This window comes from Ursus maritimus, unplaced genomic scaffold (genome assembly GCF_017311325.1).
Source record: "Ursus maritimus isolate PB19 unplaced genomic scaffold, ASM1731132v1 scaffold_7, whole genome shotgun sequence".
Lineage (NCBI taxonomy): Eukaryota > Metazoa > Chordata > Mammalia > Carnivora > Ursidae > Ursus > Ursus maritimus.
The window spans coordinates 11,892,405-11,911,947 of NW_024426885.1; the positions used below are offsets into that span (position 1 = coordinate 11,892,405).

Below are 19,543 nucleotides of genomic sequence, written 5' to 3' on the forward strand. Positions count from 1 at the left end.
GAACCACTGCTCGTGGGCCCAATTAAAATGAATCATGGCAAGACGGACTATAAACGACACTGCCGAAGCAGGATACTCAGGGCCTCGCCTGAAGCCCTGCCTCCACAATTCGAAACCAGCCTCTTCCCTTCCCAGAACTTGGTTGGCTGGTCTGTAAAATGGGTACACTAACACTTAGCTTGAAGAGTTGCTATGGAAGATCCAAGAGCAGGTCTGTAGGATGCCATTGCAGTGTTGGACATAGATGGCCTAAAGGAGAGGATATTGTTATGTCAACTGGGAGAAGGACTGGAATAATCGTGAAGGACCAGGCCAGGCCCTGCTTTTCCCAACTGGCAATGGGGCTTTGGTTCTCCGGAGGAAGACAGATCCATGGGCCTGAAGTGCACTATGATTTGTTTACTTTGTCCCCAGATGCACCCTGCTCCCCAAAACCCTGAGGCCTTCTGACAAGGACAGATAAGACGCAATGAAAGCAAGTCATTTAAAAACAAGTAACAAAAATGAATCTGAGTTTTATCAAAATTAAAAACCGTTGTGCTTCAAAGGACACCATCACAAAAGTAAAAGGACAACTCCTGGAATGGGAGAAAATATTTGCAAATCGTAGATCTGATAAAAGCCTTGTATGCAGATCAGACAAAGAAGCCTTAGGATTCAACCTTAAGAAGATGAACAGCCTAATTTAAAAAACGAGCAAAGGATCTGAATAGACATTTCTCCAAAGAAGATCTAGAAAGGGCCAATAAGCACGTGAAAAGATGCTCAGCATCATTAGCCATTAGGAAAATGCAAATCAAAACCAAGATGAGATACCACTTCACACCCTCTAAGATGAATACAATTAAAAAGACAGAAAATGCCACCTGTTGGTGAGGATGTAGAGAAATGGGAACCCTCAGGCGCTGCCAGTGGGAATGCAGAATGGTGCAGCCCCTTCAAAAGCAGTCTGGCAGGTCCTCAAATGACTAAGCATCGAGTTACCCCGTGACCCAGCTAGCTATTCCACTCCTAAGTATCTATCCAAGGGAGATGAAAACCTAGGTCCAGGCAGAAACTTGCACACGAATGTTACATGTTCACAGCAGTGTTATTCATTCTAGCCAAAAAGTGGAAACAACCCAAGTGTCCATCAACTGATGAAAAGATACATAACAACAGGGTTTACCCATACAGCGGGATATCATGTGGGCCATAAAGAAGACTGAAGTACTGATACGTGTTACAACATGGATACACCCTGGAAACGTTATGCTCAGTGGAAGAAGATACAAGCCACACGCTGTACGATTCCATGTACATGAGATGCCCAGAATAGACAAATCCGCAGAGACAGGAAGTAGATTAGTGGTTGCCTGGGGCCAGGAGGAAAGGGAAGTAGGGAGTGAGTGCTAATGAGTATAGAGCTGCTATTGGGAGTGATAAAATATCCTGGAAGCGGATAGTGGTGGTAGTTGTACAACTGTGTGAATATTTTAAACCACTGAACTGTACACTTCAAAAGGATGAATTTTATGGTATATGAATTATAGCTCCATAACCCTAATATTTTAAAGTCTGTAGTGATAGATGATATATCACACTGCTTTCATAATCACCTATTATTATTCATTACTGTACTTAAAAATCCTTCCTGGTCCACCCCAGCTCAAAGCAAGCCTGCCCCCTCCCCACCCCACATGCACCCCCAAACACCTGTAATACCTCCGGTCTGCAGGTATCGGGAAGATGAGCTGCCCAGATCTCTGCAGAGCCCAGCACAGAAACCTGATCTGACCAAGGGCCTCTGGGCAACTTCACTGAGCTGACACACCTCTGACTATTTCTAGGACATGCCGTACTCATGGTTGTCTCACCATCACCAGAGACGAGGCTGTCATACAGACAATGTTTTCAGTTTGGGGCTTGGGGGATGAGAGGGTAGGCAGGAAGCTGTACGCGACATATGCTTCCCCGAGTCCTTCAGCCTCCCTCGCTGGCCAGTGGAGCTCGAACTACGCAGTTAATGCTCGTGGGCTTCCTTCACTCCTCTCCTCCCCTTTGGCAGTGACCATGAGGCACCATCTTCAAGATGGTGGGGCCACAAAAGCAGCCAGGACCCCTGGTCTTCACCCAAGAGAGTTGAAGACCCAATCAGATTGTGCCTAAGAAAGAAAGAATCTGTGTTGTGTGAAGCCCCTGAGATTTGGGTGCTGTTTCTTGTGGCAGCTAGCATTAATCATCCTGACGAACACATCGCCTTCTAATGAGCCTGGCCTTTCTGGCCAGCCTCTATGGCTGGGGCCCTCCAGACCCCTCCTTGGCCTCTCTCAACTCCACAGCTGGAGTTCATGTCTGAATGATTTCCTCATTCAACAGTCTAATTTTGAAAGCACAGAAAGGAGGGGGAGAGTCAGATGCTAGCCACCACTGAATGAGTGTCTAACACGGACCAGCTCCTGAGCTCTGCACTTGCGGGTATATCAGTGACCCCCACGGCCACCCCACCCACCTGACAGACGGACCACCCGAGGCACTGGAAGGCTAATTAACTTTCCCAAGACCACGCAGCTAAAGGAGACCAAGTCTGGCTTTCTATCCAGGTCTATCTGGTCCTAAAACGCCTTTTCAAAGCACTCTGTGGCCTCTGTGTTAGATCTCCAACACTTTTGGTGCACTCCAAAGCCCGCCCAGGGCTGGTGTCTCTAACAGCCCCCAGAGCAAAGCTGGCCACATTTGGACAACTGATGCAAGATCTGGGCAGCGTCCAAGGAGTGGGCTTTGCCCCTTGGGAACGAAGCCTTTAAGCCAGGGTTTGAAGAGCATCATCGCACAGGGAATGAGAATTCAGCTCAAGGCATAAGCTCTGGCTTTGAGCAGGGACTTTCCAGCCAGACTCTCAGCAAACATACCATGTCAGACACCAGGGAACACAAGCCAGCCAAGTGGCAGCTCCCCAGGAAAAGACACGAGGCAGGCAAGGTGAAGGGCCCACAGAAGGAAGCTTCCCAGGGCCCCCTCACTGTCTCATTCAAACCAGCTTGCAATGATCGCGAGCCATGAGTATAGCACGGCACAGGCGCAGGGGATATCCACAGAGAGCAGATGCTATCACTTCTGCCCAATGAGCTAATAACCCTGCCACCTGTAGCAATGACCTTTGTCCTCTGTCTCTCTGTCTTTCCTGGGGGGGGGGGGGGAGGAGGGCAGCCACTCAGTAACTCAAGATGAAAACCAGAGAGTCACCTGGGACTCCTTCTGCCCTTCTCCTTCATGCCCCACACCTGGCCATCCCCCAAGAGTTCCTTCCATCTAGCATTTCCTAAGACCCTTGTGCCACCATGTCCCTAGAGCCGCTGTCCCAGCATGGGACACGGTCACTCCCACAGCACCTGCAGCAGCTCCCTAGATGGTCTTCTGCCCGCAGCCCTCCTCCTCCCCTTTCCTCCCCCATGTGGTCAGAGGGACCAGCCTGAACCAACTGCAAATGGCCTGCAAAGCCCTCGTGGCCCCACTGCCACCAGGATGGTGTCAAACTCCTCAGGTTGGTCTGCCAGGCCCTGCCACCCAGAGGGCCCTCATCCCCCTATCTTTCTATTCCTGCTGTACTGACCGCCGCACGCCCTGTCCCACTCCACAGCAGGGTTTCCCAACCTCGGCGCCACTGACACTTAGCGTCGGAGAATTCTTTGTTCTGGGGCCGGCCTGTGCACCGCAAGGCATTCCACAGCATCCCTGGCCCCTACCCGTTAGATGCCACAGCACATCCTCCAATGTGCCAATCAAAGCTATCTCCACACACTGCCAACCGCCTCCCGGGGGCAAAACGTCCCCAGGTGGGAACCACTGCTCTATACCTTTGCCCACGAAAGGCCCTTCTTTCCTTTCATTCATATCTGGCCTCCTCCTTCTCATCACATTAACATCTGATTCAGCTGCATCACCTCCCAGGAGCGTCCCCGGCTCACTCAGGCAGGTGGAGGGGCAGCTTCCCTTTGCACAGTTCTGCCACTGCTCCTGTCACACTGGACCCATCCACTGACGTGCTGTCACCCCCCTGCATGGTGGGCTCCTCAGAACCCGGGGGCATGGGAGCATGACCATGGGAACCTGCGTAAGTACGACAGTGCGGCACGTTCAGAGATTACCCAGGTAGGTGTGGCAGCTTCTGACCACAGGCAAGGGGCTGTGTGCAGCCAAAGTGTCAGGCTGAGGGACACAGAAGGGAAAAAAAACCAGAGCAGGGGTCTAGGTGGAGGGCCTTGCAGGGAACAGCCTGAACAAAGGCTACGAGGTGTGGTCAGCAAGATAAGACTGGGAATGACATGGCCAGAGCCCAGTGTGGGGCCTGTGGGAGAGGTATCAGGAGAAAGGATTTTGAAGCAGAAGGAAACCAGGTCATGAAGACCTCTGGATGTCTTCTACAGCCGCAGATGTATCCAGCAGGATGTAGAATTTGCGGAGGCGGGGGAAGGTTTTATGGTCAAATAAGTTTGGGAAATGCTTTGTCTGCAAACAGGTTTCCTTACTGCAGGACTTCTCAGAGCCTTTGATTATATGCTCACATACCAGATGAATCTTTACAAGTGGAAGATATAGCATGTAGCACCGTCCACATGTAACTGACTACAGAGCCTCTCAAATGATCAGTGTCCTTTAGCGTACCCTTTGGAAATGCTGCTTGGAGACGAGATACGGGGCTACAACTCGAAGAAGGGCTCAAGGTAAGGACGATCTGGGTTTGGGGACAATGGCTCTGGGAGTTCTTCAAGGACCTCAGGGCCACCACTGGGGCCTCAGCCACTAGCTCAACCCCTCTCCCAGCCCCTGGCTCCCCAGCCCCTGGGGCATCTGCAGCACTGAGAAGTGAAAACAGCTCCCGAGAGATTGTCTACAGGAAGGACTGGGAGGCAGTGCGAAATTTATTGTAGGAAAACAGTCACCCCACGGGACTGCTTCGACCACCTTCCCCAGGCCCTTGGGCCACAACATATGGTGTGGTTTAAATTTTTAAAATTGAGGAGTACTTAAGGAAAAAATGTTGGCAGGCTCTGAGGCACTTGTAAAACCGTCTGAGCTGATGAGCGGTCTGGGCCCCGGCCCTCCAGGAGATGGAGGCGGCGCTGAGCAGGGGCAGGGAGGTCTGGAGAGCAGGATGGGGTCCTCCAGCAGAGGCTTCTGGATGAGCCTGGCCAGGCAGGGAGAGAATGGAACAGCCCCCTGCAGCGGTCCCTGGATGGGCCGAAGGAGCAGACCAGGCTGGACAAAGGAAGCACTTCGTCCTCACTGTGGATCGCAGCCAGGGCGGGGGCAGCAGGAGGGCATTGAGTGGCCAGGTGTGGGAAACAGGACACCACGGGTGGGGGTAAGGGGCTCAAATCCCGGCTGCATGGCCCGGGACAGTGACAGCCCCTCCGGAGCCTCCCCGGGCTCATCCGTAATATGGAGCTAATGGAATCCCATCACGTGGTAGCGGCACGGACTAGGTGAGACCGTGTCTGCACACAGTGAGTCCTCAATACACGTTAGCTGCCACTGTCTAGGGGGGACACAAGTGGGTGGGCAGCCCCAGAGCGGGTGCAGATGGACAGCTGGACCGGCAAAGCTGAGGCTCCGTGGAAACTGCCTTCGCTGAGGGCAGCTGAAGATCCTATTAGCTGAGTGGCCGTGGCACGTTACCTCCCTGCCCATCTGGGCCCTGGCAGCCACCTGTACCCTTCTCATCTCACAGAGGCTGGCGCCATCACAGATGATGCCTAGCAGGTGTCTGGCACCCACAGGCCCTGAGCCATGAGCTGCTCTTCTCACCCACCCTGGGGCATTTACCCCCTCAGGGCGGTGCCTCCTGAGCTCTGGGTCTTGGTTCTCCCCAGGGTGTTCACGCCGTTTCAAGTGGTGGCCGGGAGACCAAAAGCAACACGACAGTGGCAGCGAGTGTGGGGAAACAGGGACCCTGCTCTCACGTCTCCTCCTTGACCACTTTCGACCTAAGAACTTCCACCGATGCCAACAAGGCCTGTATCGGGAACAAAGCAAGGCACGGCTGCCCCTTGGCCGCACAGACGGAGCAGGCCAGCCGCATGTGCCCAGGGCCGCACTCGTGCAGCGCTAGCGGGCCCTGCCCAGCGTCTGGGGCTTTCATGGACGTGAATCGTCTCTTCTGAAATGTGCAGAAGGACTGGGAGTGCTTGCCCATCACGTGGAAAGAAGCATACACTTACGAAGGAAGCAGAGACACCAAGGGAAGCAGCGAGAGAATGACAAGTCAGGGCGGTGGCTTGGCGGGAGCGGGAAGAAGTGACACAGGAGACCTCTCCAGGTGTGAGGCCGAACTGGCCGCCCGCAGATGCTGGAGATGAGCACATCTGCTCCAGAACAGGACCCAGTGTGGTATGAGAGACCCCTGGGGCGGGGGGAACCCCTGGCCCTCCATAACCCCTGAGGGCACAGCGAGGGCTTGAAGGGGGACCAGAACTACCGAGGACCCCCTGGGACCCTTGCTGAGAACATCAAGCTGGGAGTTACAGGCCTCAAGGGACTCCCATGTCACAGAGATAAAACTTATAAAAATACGCAGAGATGGACTGTACGCGCAGGGGAGAGGAGGCCTGATGTGAGACTCCGAAGGAGCTACTACGAGTGTAAAGTGTAAAGCCCTCAGGTCACCCTGGATGTCCTTTCCAGGGGGTCACAGGCTGGCAGCAGCCCCCTCGTGCTGCAGGAGCTGCTGTCTGTGACCCGGATTCCTTGTGTCCACAGTCCTGTCTCCCGAGCGGAGTCACCCTGAGCTGCGGCAGACCTCTGTAACTGCGTTCTGCTTTAGTGCAGTTGTGAAGGGACCCCAGCCAGGGCACAGCACCCCCAAGGAGGCAGGCCGGCAGGACAGGGGCTGCCTTTTTTCCAGGGTGTCAACGTCATATCCAGGGAGTCCCTACACCTCGCTGGCAACACCTCTCTCTCTGACTGAAGCATCTCTCATCTTTCTCACTGTTTGGTTCTTACCTTGTGACTCACTAGTCATTCCCTCAGTGTAAGCTTGTAAAGTCTGTGAAGGTCCGATTTGTAGGGACCCTGAGACATTATCCGGTCAAGCCTCACCCATTTTACAGCAAAGAACACCGAGGCCCAGGGAAAGGAAGACCAAGGTCACATGGCAAATTAGGGGTGAAGCCGTTTCCTGACCCACATGCCTGTGTGTTGCCACTCCCTGCCACACCCTGTGAGGATGGACTGACAGGACCCTGTCACAGTGGCTGTGGCAGCCCCAGTCCCCTGGCGGCCTGGGGCAGAGGCAGTGCCCAGATCCCGGATGAGGACAGAGCCAATGCTGGCCCACAAGGCTACAGAACACACCGGAACTGTTGGGAGGCAGGTCGCAGCTCCGGCTCCCAAGGCCTCTAGGAGATGGGTCTGGCAGGGAGGACCTCTTTTAAGAAACGGAAACTGAGGCCCAGTGAGGGAACATGACTTAATTGTGTGGGTAGAACAGCTGGGACTAGAACCCCATGCTCCCCAGCCAAGTTGTGAACTGGATGGAGACCACATTTATCTGTCAAGTTGGGGATGAGAAGGAACAGGTTCCAGGGAAGCAAGGCCACCAGGACCGCAGGGGGCGGCGCTCACGCTGTGCCTTCAGCACTGGGGTGGGTGTGCTCCTGAAGCTGGGTCCTGGCGGCCCCTCCCCCTTCAGCATACGGCCAAACTTACTTCAGGATACTCCACATTCTATGTGAATTCAGCCAATGTTGCCTCTGCCAGCATAGCCTCAGCCACTTTGTTTCCCTCTCATTCACCCCCAGACCCTTCCCCTCCACACCAATCTCTCCAAACCACCCCTGCTGTGCACTTTCTTCTGGGCCAGGCCTCCACTGGTCCAGCTACAAACGCTTGGGTGTGGGCTGTGGGCAGCATAAGGCCCCAGGAAGCAGGCTCCCCACCCCACCCCGGGCCCAGCCTGGCCCACCTGCCTTGGCCTTGCCAGACTTGGGCCCTCTCTGAGGGAGGATGAGAAAGCTGGCTCTCTGGAGACCAACAGCAGCCACCAGCTGGGTGCTTCATAGCTCCCCACATGGCCTGGCCGGGATCTGGGGCCCATACTCCTCCAGAAGGCCTCCCATTCCTCCTACTATGCGGTCTGGGCAGCCTCTTACCTTTGGGGTGAGGTACTTGGTCATAATTTCCTTCCCTTTCTCCCCCAGTTTTTCATCTGGAGTAACTTCATATTCTGCCTGAAACAGAAGAAGGGAGAGAACAATAACAGATCTGCCCCTGCACTGCTCCCGGTTCCACAAGCTCCTCCTGGAGAAGACACCATGGAGGTCAAGTGACCACGCCCTCCCCCTCGGAGCAGAAAGCTGAGGCCCAGACTGGGGAGAAGACCTGGCCAAGGAGCCCTGACGTCCAGTCCAGCCTACTCTGCACCCCGCAGGGACACGTGCTTATCAGAATAGGCGCTCTCCTCTCGGGCGGCACGTTAGGACCACCGGGAGCAAACACTGGAGCTCGGGCCCTACCCCACCCCAAGAGACTCCGACCCTTTGGCCAGGAGCGCAGGGCTCCGGGCAGCTGGGGTTGAGAACCACCGACTCAGATAAATCACAGGAAGCCACTGGAAAATAACAAGCCACCAAACTGGAAGGTCTCCGAGAGGCTGCCTTGGGTCACTCAGACCTTACAGCTGCATGACCTTAGACGGTTTCCTTCACCTCCATAAAACACAGACTGAAAAAGCACCTACTACAGGGCAGACAGAATGTGACGAAGCTCTCAGCCCAGAGCCAGGCACATGATAATACTCAATGAACAGCTGCCGTAGTTATCACCATTGTCATTACTATGCCTTGCAGGAGAAAACGCAAATATAGATGCCTTACCTTTTGCAGCTTTTCAGCTTATAAAATGAGCATACAGAGATTTGTCAGATGTTCAGAGGGCGCGCATGCACACAGAGGAAGAGGAAGAGGGAGAAGCAGACTCCCCGCGGAGCAGGGAGCCCAGTGCGGGGCTTGATACAGGACCCTGGGATCATATGCTGAGCCGAAGGCAGACGCTTCACTGACTGAGCCATCCAGGCCCCCTTTTCAGATGTTCTTATCTGAACTTCCAGAAGGTTCCAGCCAGTGATGTGGGAGGGTAGGGTGCCCACTACACCCCTTCGCCTGCATATGAAAAATAGGAGGTTCAGCAGACTCGGCCAGAGTCATGCAGAGCAGATGGCAGGACTGAGGCTTCCATCTCCAAACCGGAGCTCTTTCTCAACAACTCCAAGGAATTCAGGACTCCAGATTGCTGGCCAAGTCAGCGGGACCTCCAAAAGACAAACCTTTTTATTTTCCTTGACCTCAAGAGGGGCTCCTTCGCTCACATCTGACGCACTTGCCAAGAGGATAAAAGGCCTCAAGTTAACAAGAAGCCTGGGTAAGCCTGCCTTTCTCATTTAGACAAGAGAACTAATTGCAAATTGTTTATAACCATTTCAAAATCCACCACCCAAGGATTTGTCAACCTCGGTCCAAAAGTACAGCTATTTCAAAAGAGACAGTAAATGACATCAACACAGACTGAAACACGGTGGAGTTAGGCACCCGGCCCTCCTGGCCCAGTTCACGGCAACCCCACCACCCAGTGTCTAGGGTCCAATCTCCCCCCAGGCCAGTCCAGAAGCCCCTCCAGAAAGGGGGAAGCAGAGGCAGCAACTGGAATGCCCACAGATGCAGCCAGGCACATTTCCAATCAACACGAGTGGGTTTTTCCTGTGTTACCATTTCTCTTCTAATAGAGAATCAAGGCTCAGTGATTTTTCTCCAAGAAAGAAATGTTAACACTTCCATCATTTGGATCACAGGGCTATGGGATAGTAATTCTGGAAAGAATCCAACCCCCTCAATTTACAGAGCTGGACACCGGGGCTCAGAGAAGCCAAGAGCCGGGCCCAATATTACACAGCTGGTCGAGGCAGTCAGGAGAGGAGCACAAGCCTCCTGACTTCCATGGGCCGCCCGCCCCCTCAGTGCGTCTCCCTCTATGATGACTCCACACCATGAAGACTAGCCTTGTGGGACTGATCATTTCTTGTTGAACTGATTTGATTGATGATTTCCTGAGACTATTTAAGGAGAGAAGGTGGCTCTTCCCCCTTGAGTTTTTCCTGTTATTTTCTCCACCGATGCTCCCCAACAATCCCCCCAAACTAACACGGTATCGAGTAGGTTATAGACTCACCCTCAAAGTAGGGATCATTATTCCCAATTATCAGATAAAGAAACTGAGGCTCTGAGAGCACAAATAACCAGTTCAAATACAGTCGTGTGGGCACGTGAGAGGGCTGGGAGCTATGTCTCCGGAGGGGCTCGGAGTTCTAGAGCACAACTGACCACCCTTTTTCCAGGATGAGGAGAGAAGCACCTAGAGTCCTGCCATTCTGGAAACCCTCCTAGTGGTCTGGCACCATGGGAATCTACCCAGACTGCTTTGCGGGGCCCAGGCCCCGGGCACATGGCCGACCACATTTTGGGGTAACTCAATCCCATGCAGAACCCTGGATTTGCACTGTCCCAAAATACATCTGTGAAGGCGGCTCTATTTAACCAAATGGAGGCTTGAAGCTCATTAATCAGCCTCAATAACCAGCTGAAAATATTATTGCTCTGGATACTAAAACCCACGTTAAAAAAATAACATCACTTTCAGGTCAGCTGCCTCCCAGCAGAGGCCCGGCTGGGCGGCTGGGCGCCACAGTTCCACAGGGAGGCAGCCGGGAGCACGCGGGGACAGGCATCCCCAGCCCAGGATCAAAAGGCCTTTCTTTGAGAGTCCATGTCAGGTCACCACCACTTGAAGAGCATTTGTGTTGGGAGGCAGAAAACCAACAGAAGGCTTCCAGCTGGGCTTTCCACACTGATTAAGTCACCTGGAGTGACAGGCCATGTCTCCACAGTGACCCCCGAGAGGCCTCCTACAGAGAGAAGGCACCATGGCGGCTCAGCTGGGCGGGCAAAGCTCAGGCAGGTCACGCCACCCGAGGCGGGGGACCACCCAGGGACCCACTGCTGTGGGAACGCCCTTGCCCAGGTAGTGGGCAAAAGCTGCTGAAATCAGCTGCGACCAGAAAACAGAAGCAGCAAATAAGAGGTTGGGCCAACAGCCCAGAAGTTTACAATTAGCGTTGGCTCAGGAAATGGCAGCCAGACAAAGACTTCAATGGAAAGAGAGAAAACCGCATGCAAGGATTGCCCCCGTGACCTCCATCAGTAAGGGAGCTCCCTTCAACCAGAGAGGTGCTAGGTCTTATCCCCTCCCCCAACGGAGGGGATGGGTGTGGTCCTCTCTGCTGTAAGGCCCATTTGAAACCGGGGAGCTCAACCCTAACAGCCAGAGCACCAAAGGACACCTACACTAATCCACTCGGGGGATACCTCTCTTCCCCAGATACACCCAAGGTGCTCATTTCAGGAGCCTCTCCTCGCACTGTGATTTATGCCAAGCGCAGAAATGGCCTTTGGGGAGGAGACGCTGCTATAACACAGAGAGCAAAACGCTCCATTGAGTTTAAGGCAAAAGAATTATTTATAGAACCCTGCCTGCCGAAGAGTATAAACATCGGTGTACATCCTAGTTTATAAACCTAATATTTCATCCTCTTGGTCTGCTCTAATTGCATCATCAATCTCAGAAAATGCTGGTGAAAATATGTCCTCTCTATTAAAACACACTTCCCTCCGACGATTTTTAAAAACATGAAGACCACAAGCCAGTAAAAGGGGACCTGCCACGTTTTCAAAGCAGCCGGCACTGGGTTAAAGAGCAGAGTCTGAGCCGGATTCCTCTCGGCCTCTGACTAACTTCGGATGTCACCTCCTCGTCCTGGGAGACCTTCTCCTGCCCTGACAAGAAGATGAAGTCAGAGATGCTATGAGGTCTTGCCACCTCCGGCTTCTGTAATTACCGATGTGGTCAGCTTTTCCAGAGTCCTCGCAGCGGGGACAAGTGACGCGCTTGGTTGGCAGGGCTGCTCACCACGGCCCTTTCTGGAGAAACACCCAGCTCCACCCACACCGGCCTCGGCATCTTGCCTGTGCTGCCCGTGTGGGCTGGAGGTCTCCATTTGCCTCTCTGGAGTCTCTCTGTACCCTGGTGCAGGGCAGGCGAGAATCAGGCTGGGCAATTACCCCTCCCCCAACCTGGGCACCACGGTTCCTGGCCCCGTCTCCTAAAGACCCATCCTGCTTAGCACTCCACCAACAGCCCTGCACTTGACTGTGGGCGGGCCGTCCATCTCCTGCCGGAACCCTGACTGAACAGTCCTTCAGAGGGCTGGGCCCTGACCTTGCCCCCTCTCTGCTCCCCATCTAGAATGAGGAAGCACTGCCGAGGGGCACATCCCCCAGGAATCCCAGGATCCGGTGGGTCTGGTCAGCCCCAAAGCTTGTATCCACCCGGGTAGACTATTCTCTGGTCTCTAGCTGCCACCTGAGGAACCCTTTAGGCCTGTGTCAGGAAGAGAGTCACTGGCCCCCCTCAGGGCAACAGATGGGACAGGACCAGAGAAAGGAGGGAGGGAGAAGCCGACCCATGGCCATGTTGGAGGATAGCCTGAGAGTGGGAAGAGTGACCCCAAGGGGACCCCAGATCATACTTATGCAACATAGCCTGGCTGGGGCAAAGGCTAAAAAGAAGGAAGGAGGAAAGGGGTATCACACCTTTCTCTTGGGTGAGGTAACAAATTCACCAGCAGCTGTCAGAGTCCCCTGGAAAAGGGGCCATGCTGTCACCTCCTGCCTGCCCCGTCATCCTTCTCCTGAGAGCCTCAACCCTGAGTGGCTCTCTCCCCACCCCCTCTACCATCCCTGGACTGCCTAGCTGCTTCTCCTCCTTCCCCAGCCCCAACATTATTTCTCCATCTTCACTCTCCAACAAGGCTCATAAGGCCACCACGCACGGGCCTTTGACTCTCCCTGTTACTCTTTTAGTTCTAAGTGAGAAGAATCCTAACCTAACCTAGTTTGGGCAAAACCGTTATCTCTTAGCTCCTAGAATTCAAGGATGGACTGAACAACAATATTGTGGGGAGAGTGAAATGCAGCCAGGCCCAGACTATCAGGAGCCAGCCACATGAGCGTTTCTGGAACCCACTGTCATCCACATGTGTGTGCACTCACACATGCCTTGGTCTCTCTCAATGCTGACTGGCTTGCTCCAGGGGCACATGGTAGTCAACAGCTCCCGGGCTTTTTATGTTAAGCATTCTCTACAAGAGAAGGAGCTCCTCTTAATTCTATAAATCCCAGAGGAAGAAATCACTGGCCTACATTGGCTCACAGGCTCATCCCTGCTCCAACCGACTATGAACTGGGGGTGACACCATTAGGAACATGGCAGCTTCCAGGAGAGCCATGTTGTTCAGGGGTTTGGGTGGGGGACTGGGGACTGGACAATCCCATCGAGGTCTACTAGATGAACCCATTTTATAAGTGGTACTTTTTCAAGATGACCCTGTTCCCAGGGTCTGGCATTACCAACTCTTCTGAGGGTCTCCATGTCCATCTGAAGAACGATTACTTCCCTCCCCCTCCCTCTTTGGGGAGAGCACAGAAGTGACAGAAAGACAAGACAAATACTGGGTATGACTCATAAATAAGAGAAGCAGGATACTTGACTCCTGTGGTGAGGCGCAGCAAATTGTTTCGTTTTACAAATAATTTCAGGATAACCAGGCATATTTAATGCCAAGTGATAGCCCACTGATTTCAAGTGATTTCCTGCAGTTCTGGGCTAATGAATGGCTTGAAGTGCCTTTTAGCGCTTCCTGATACAAGATTTCATTTGTCGTAGCCTCCTACCTGTAGTTGCCACTCTCCAAGATGGAGACTGTCATGATCCTTGCCTCCTGTTACTCACGCTCTTGAGAAGGCTCTTTCCACACTGGAAGGAGCTGACCTGTGTTAACATTATGACACTATGGAACCTCTGAGGCTCAGTCATAACAGACACTGCAGCTTCTAGCATGCCGTCTTGAATCACTGGCTCTGGGGAAAGCCAGCCATGGGGTAAGGACACTCAAGCAGTCCCGTGGGGGAGGTTCACATGGAAAACAACTGGGGCCTCCAACCAACAGCCACCACTAACCTGTCAGCCAAGCGCATACACTTGGAAACAGATCAAGCCCTGGATGACTGCAGCCCCAGCCAACATCTTAATAGAACCTTGTAAGAAACCTGGAGCTAGTACCATCTCGGTAAATCATCCCCAAATTCTTGACCCACAAAAGCCATGAGATAGTAAGTGTTTCTTGCTGGTTCAAGCTCCTCAGTTTTGAGGTAATTTCTTATACAGCGATAGGTAGTGAATACTTCCGTATCTGAACTCGTAGATAGTATCACTTACTTAATTTCTTCATTTTTCAATCCTCCATTTAATCAGAAAGCAAGTTCCACGAGGGCAGGAACTTTCTTCTCCTACTCAGTGTGTAGTCTCCGACTGCTAGAACAGAGTATGATATACTGGAGACATCCAGGAAATAGGTGCTTAAGAACTGGTTGAGTATCTCCCAGATCTCCCCTAACCCCAAAGAGAAGAGACCTGAAAACTTTTAGTCACACCCAAGTGAGGGGACAGGCGGGCATCATTCTGGGATGCCATCAAGACTCCCAGAAAACAGGTGAGAGAAGAAGTACATCAGTCTTTAAGAAGGCTGTGGAAAAGACCCTATTGGCCTATGGAGGCTGACACTGGAGCCCCTTCTGGTCCCCTGACCAGGTGGGCAAATCCTCTTTCAGCCCAAATCAAGTCACGGCTTTGACTTTGGTCACTGACCCCATTTCTCTGTGGGAGGGCAATGAGAGAGTCCTTCTCAGGCTCCCAGGAGGCCCTTGACAACCTAAGACCAAGGGCTGCATGACCCCTGCAGCCTGGTGAATGATACACAAACAGTTCTGCTGCCCCCCAATCACCCAGGCCCCATTTTAAAACAGCCACAGGTCTCCTGCTTGACTTGAGAAATTCAGACATTAGGACTGTGTAAGACAACAATGTTTCCTGGGGACTACGTCAGAGCCTGACGAGGACGGGTTATTTTTAATAAACCCCACTTGGTAGAAATTCAACACAGAGGTGGGAACAGTGTGGACGGTGCTGGCTGAGCCAGGGAGCACCGGGCTGTATGCTGCCTTCTCGGAGCTCCAGTCAGGATGGAAGGAAAAAACATATTTCAGACGAGAGCCGCGCCAGCCCTGGAAAACTCAATAAAGTCTTCCTGCGTAAAAGAGGTGTTCCAAAGGCTGGTCCTTTGACGTCAGGATGGGTGATGAAAAGGCCCTGCTAGTTCCCAGAGATGCAGACAAAACGCGAGGGGCGGGGCTGGCCCCTAGGAGTGGCGGCGAGCTAAGGCGTATGTAAAGAACATTTGTCGCATCAACACAGGGAGCCAGACTCACATTTCCTTTCCAGAAAAAAGCTCTTGGTACCGGCCCAGCAAAAGGGAACGTCTGCACGACCAGAATGAAAATGGGCATCCATTGGATGTTTTTTTTCTTCTTCTCAAACTGACTATAAGCGTCTAACAAGACACGTGGCTGGAAAATTCCACTGGCTCCTGGGTTTAGCCTTGCCCTGCTCTGCCTCATCAACTCTCTAGACGAGTCTCAAAGCTGGCGATGCCTCATCTTTTCCAAACAGGGAGCAGTGTTGGTCCAGGGCTCGGTCTTTGGTCCTCGTCTCTCCTTCCATGTTCATCTCCTTGGTCAGCTCACCCAGTCCACGGCCCTAAATACCAGCTATAGGTTGACAGCTCCCAATCTTCCATCTCCAGCCCAGACCTTTCTTGCAGATGCCAGACTTGAACGTCCATCTCCCCTCAATCATCTCCACTCGGATGTCCGAGTCACACTCCAGCTGAGCGTGCCTAAAATGGGGTTCCTGGTCTTCCTACAAACACGCCTCCCACAGCCTTTCCCTTACCCCATCCTTCCATCTGCTCAGGTCAACGCTTTGAAGTCATCCGTAACTCTTCTGTCTCACCCACAATGCATCCAAAAATACTGTTAACTCTGCCTCCAAAACATGCCCCAAATTCAACCACTCTCACCACTGCCAAATGCTTCCTCGCTGGCTTGAGCAACCATCAGCCCTCCCCTGGACTCCTATCAGAGCTCCTGCGCCTACCCTTTCCCCACCAATACAGGAGCCAGAGGGATCCTTTAGAAACCCAAGTCCGACCATGCCACTGCTCTATTCAAAACCCTCCAGTGGCTCCCCATTTCACTCCAAGTCAAAGTCAAAGTTCTTTAATGGCACAAGGTCTTGCATAATCAACAGCTCTCTTAGACCCCTCCCTGCCCTTGCTCCCTCCATTTCAGCCACAGATGCCATGCCTGTAGGCCTTTGCACTGGCTGTTCCCCTGCCTGCCTTGCTCTTCCACCACATACTCACCTGGCGAACTCTCACGGAGGGGTTCAGCCCCCACCCAGGGTCTCACTGCCCACTGGCAGCAGAGCCAGCATTGCTCCTTCAGTCTGTCTGTGGAGGCTGCACGCCCGACTCATACACCACTCTGCCAGCACAGCCCAATAATGAGGCTCAGGTGCGTGCTGGAGCCAGCCCCTGGAGCAGAGGGCACAGCAGGGAGGGGTGGCTGGGGAAGGCTTCTGAGAGTAGAGTACGAGAGAACAAGGAACAAGCAGGCATTCTCCTGAGGGGCACGTGGGGGCATTTCAGGCATCAGGAGTGAGGAAGCCAGGGCCGAAAGGCTTCAACCTGGGTGGTGGCGAGTCAGAAAATGCAGGGCTCAAGAAAGACCCGGGTGAAGGTTAAGGATGAATGGTGCAGGTAGGGGCCTGGCAGCGGAAGGCCTGGTATTCGGCCTCAGAACTCAGACTCTGTCCTGGATGTCAATGCTTCCCAACCCTGGATACACAGCATAGTCACAGGCAACTTGAAAAATGCCAACATCTATTAGAAATCAGGGCCAATCCATGGATTGGCACCAATGAGCACCCCTAGTGCCAAACTGTGGTCTCCAAGTACCATTTCCCGGTAAAGGAACCAGGGCTCCTTGGAGATACAACAGACTCTAGGTCTAGGGCAGGAAAGATACAAGATGAGCTGTGACATCGCATCCTACCAGAGAGCAAAGAGCTGACCATGACTACTGGGTCCTCTCAAGGGCTCAGAAGCCAAGCTGGTGGCCAATGATGAGATCACAGAGCATCAATAAGGATAATGACCACCACACATTGAAATGCATCCGTGTTTAAATCCACGCCTTTAAAACAAATTGGTTACTATATTAGAGGGTGCTAGTGAACTGATCGGGTACTTAGAAAACATAAATACAGGGAAAGAATGAAGCAACTCCTCCATGAACTTCATCACTGGGTAACGAAACAGTAATCGAAAGGAAGTTTCCCAGTTAGCAAATGAAGAAGGAATGACAAAATGAGAATGTCGCCACACTGCAATCCCTAATTAATCAACACATTTAGGCACTGCCTAAATCAGCTGCCATCTCTAGCAGAAAGACAAGCAGAGGGTAATGTCCCCTGATGGAAGAACAAGAAACCACTTATGAAGTCACCCTGCCCCTGCCAAAAACAAAACAAAAAGGAAACAAAAAAAACTGAAACTGAATCTGGTCAAGTTTCTCGATTCAATGAGCAATTTACAAGCAATTCAGAGGAACCTATTTATTACATGACATATGGGGTGACAGAACAGAATTCAGACCGCGGGGCACTCTTCTGGTTGAGCAAGGAGAGATGGCTATAACCTGTTAAAACATGCATTTACAAAAAGTATGAGAAAGTTGGACATTTAAACACTAATGTATGATGATAATAATTATAATTACTTTTTTGAGAGCTGCACTAAGGGTATTGTGGTGATTTGTGTGTGTGTGAGAGAGCCCTGATCGTTCAGGGATACTGAACTGAAATGCTCCCAGACGAAATCGTATGTGTTAGATCTGCTACAAAATGCTACAGGTGGGGAGGACATGGTGAAACAAGACTGGCTATGAGCTCATAATGGTTGAAGTGGGGTGAAGGGTGCATATACTGCTCTTTGACTTTACTTTTTACAGTTTGAAATTATGAGAAGTTATGAAACTACTAGCCCCCTCCCCCCCCCACTCCCCGCCAAGATTCAAATTAATGAGTCTGGGCTTCAGCTCAGGCAATGGTATTTTTTTAAGGCAGGTGTTTCTATTACTCAGCCAAAGTTGAAAACTATTATAGTCACTATGTGAGACATGCTGAGAGCCTCCCCTAAAACCAAGACAGAGGCTATGGAGGGGAACTGGTCTGCGAGGTCAAGAAATCAAGCACATGGTCCTGGATTAGATGGGGGAAGAGATGAGGAAGAGGGAGGGGTCAAGGACATTGCAAAGATTTCAGGCTTGGGTGACTGGGTGCTGACCACTGGATCAGGGAACATATCAGGCCTGGTAGATTTGGGGGTCTGGGGGAAGGTGACTTTTGGCAGAGACACTCAGTGGGCAGTTTGGTTTGTAAATCTAGAGATCCACACTGAGACCCTGAAGCAGACACAGAAACCTGGGCCCCACAGGACTGTCCCCCAAACCAAGATAGAGGTCAGGACGACTGCAGCCAAGGGTGGCATTAGGGCCTCTAGGAAACAGCAGCATCTTAGTCGCCTGCCCTGGGAAGGGGGCGCCTGGAAATACCCCATTCCTTGGTCTCTGAGGTGCCCTGCCTTCCTGCACAAGCGCTAAGGAATTCCTGCATATTCCTACATCCTGTCCTAAAAGCCCATGCAGATCAAGCACCATTTGTTAAACAAATCAATGCCTGGTAAATCTGAAGGAAGTCTCCATATGGCGTCAAACTCACACATGCCAGCAGCCTCTGGAGCCAGCGACTGTCAGATTGGCTTAAAACGGCCAACACATGTTCATTGCACAAATGTTCCCTTAAAGCCTGTATGTGTCATGTTCTGTGCTAGGCAGGGGTGATGGGAAGCCCAGGGTCCTGGCCTCAGGGCACTTGCAGTCCAGCGGAAGAGTAGACAATAAATAAGTACACAAACACAAGCTTCAGAATTTTAGAAAAGGGGTTTCATACAGGAAAAGGGGCCATGGAATCCAAGTGTTACCTTGGGGTGTTATCCAACTTCCCCTGGCACTACCGTGCATAACCCGGGCTCCCAGAATCAGAGAAGTGACAGGGCTTCACTATAAAGCAGTAGTAACTGAGGCCCAGAGAGGGGGGTGGCCCGTCCACGGTCACCCAGTGGGTGCAGACTTGCAGACAAGTCAATATTCTCAAAGTCTCCACTGGAAATTTCTTGAACAACAATTTCATTCTTCACCCTTCTAAACGATATGGTCTATCTCTTCCTCTGGGCAAAAACAATCACTGATCACAGAGAACCAAAGGGCCTCCCCAGGACCAGGGACTTACCACTGAGTCCAGGAACTGAATGTAACACTCCAGCCCGGGTCTGGTTTCACAGAACTGCCGGAAAAGCAGTCTTCCAATTGGCTGCTTGTCACATAAACTGCAGTAATCCCTGTCTGGAAACAAGAAAAGAAGAATGTGGTGAGATGCAGGA

General features: G+C 52.3%; 1 protein-coding gene across 2 annotated transcripts in view; it reads right to left on the reverse strand.

Moving 5' to 3' along the window:
* The window catches only part of GRK5 (G protein-coupled receptor kinase 5), a 202,582-nt gene that overhangs the window by 40,182 nt on the left and 142,857 nt on the right, over nt 1–19,543 (reverse strand). Inside the window, exons 3-4 of one of the 2 annotated variants that reach the window (XM_008685100.2) lie at nt 19,393–19,505; nt 8,130–8,207 (exon numbers count right to left, since the gene is read on the reverse strand). In XM_008685100.2, the coding sequence (XP_008683322.1) occupies nt 8,130–8,207; nt 19,393–19,505 (191 nt within the window). The remainder of the gene's footprint in view (nt 1–8,129; nt 8,208–19,392; nt 19,506–19,543) is intronic. The other variant, XM_008685104.2, reaches the window with a different exon arrangement.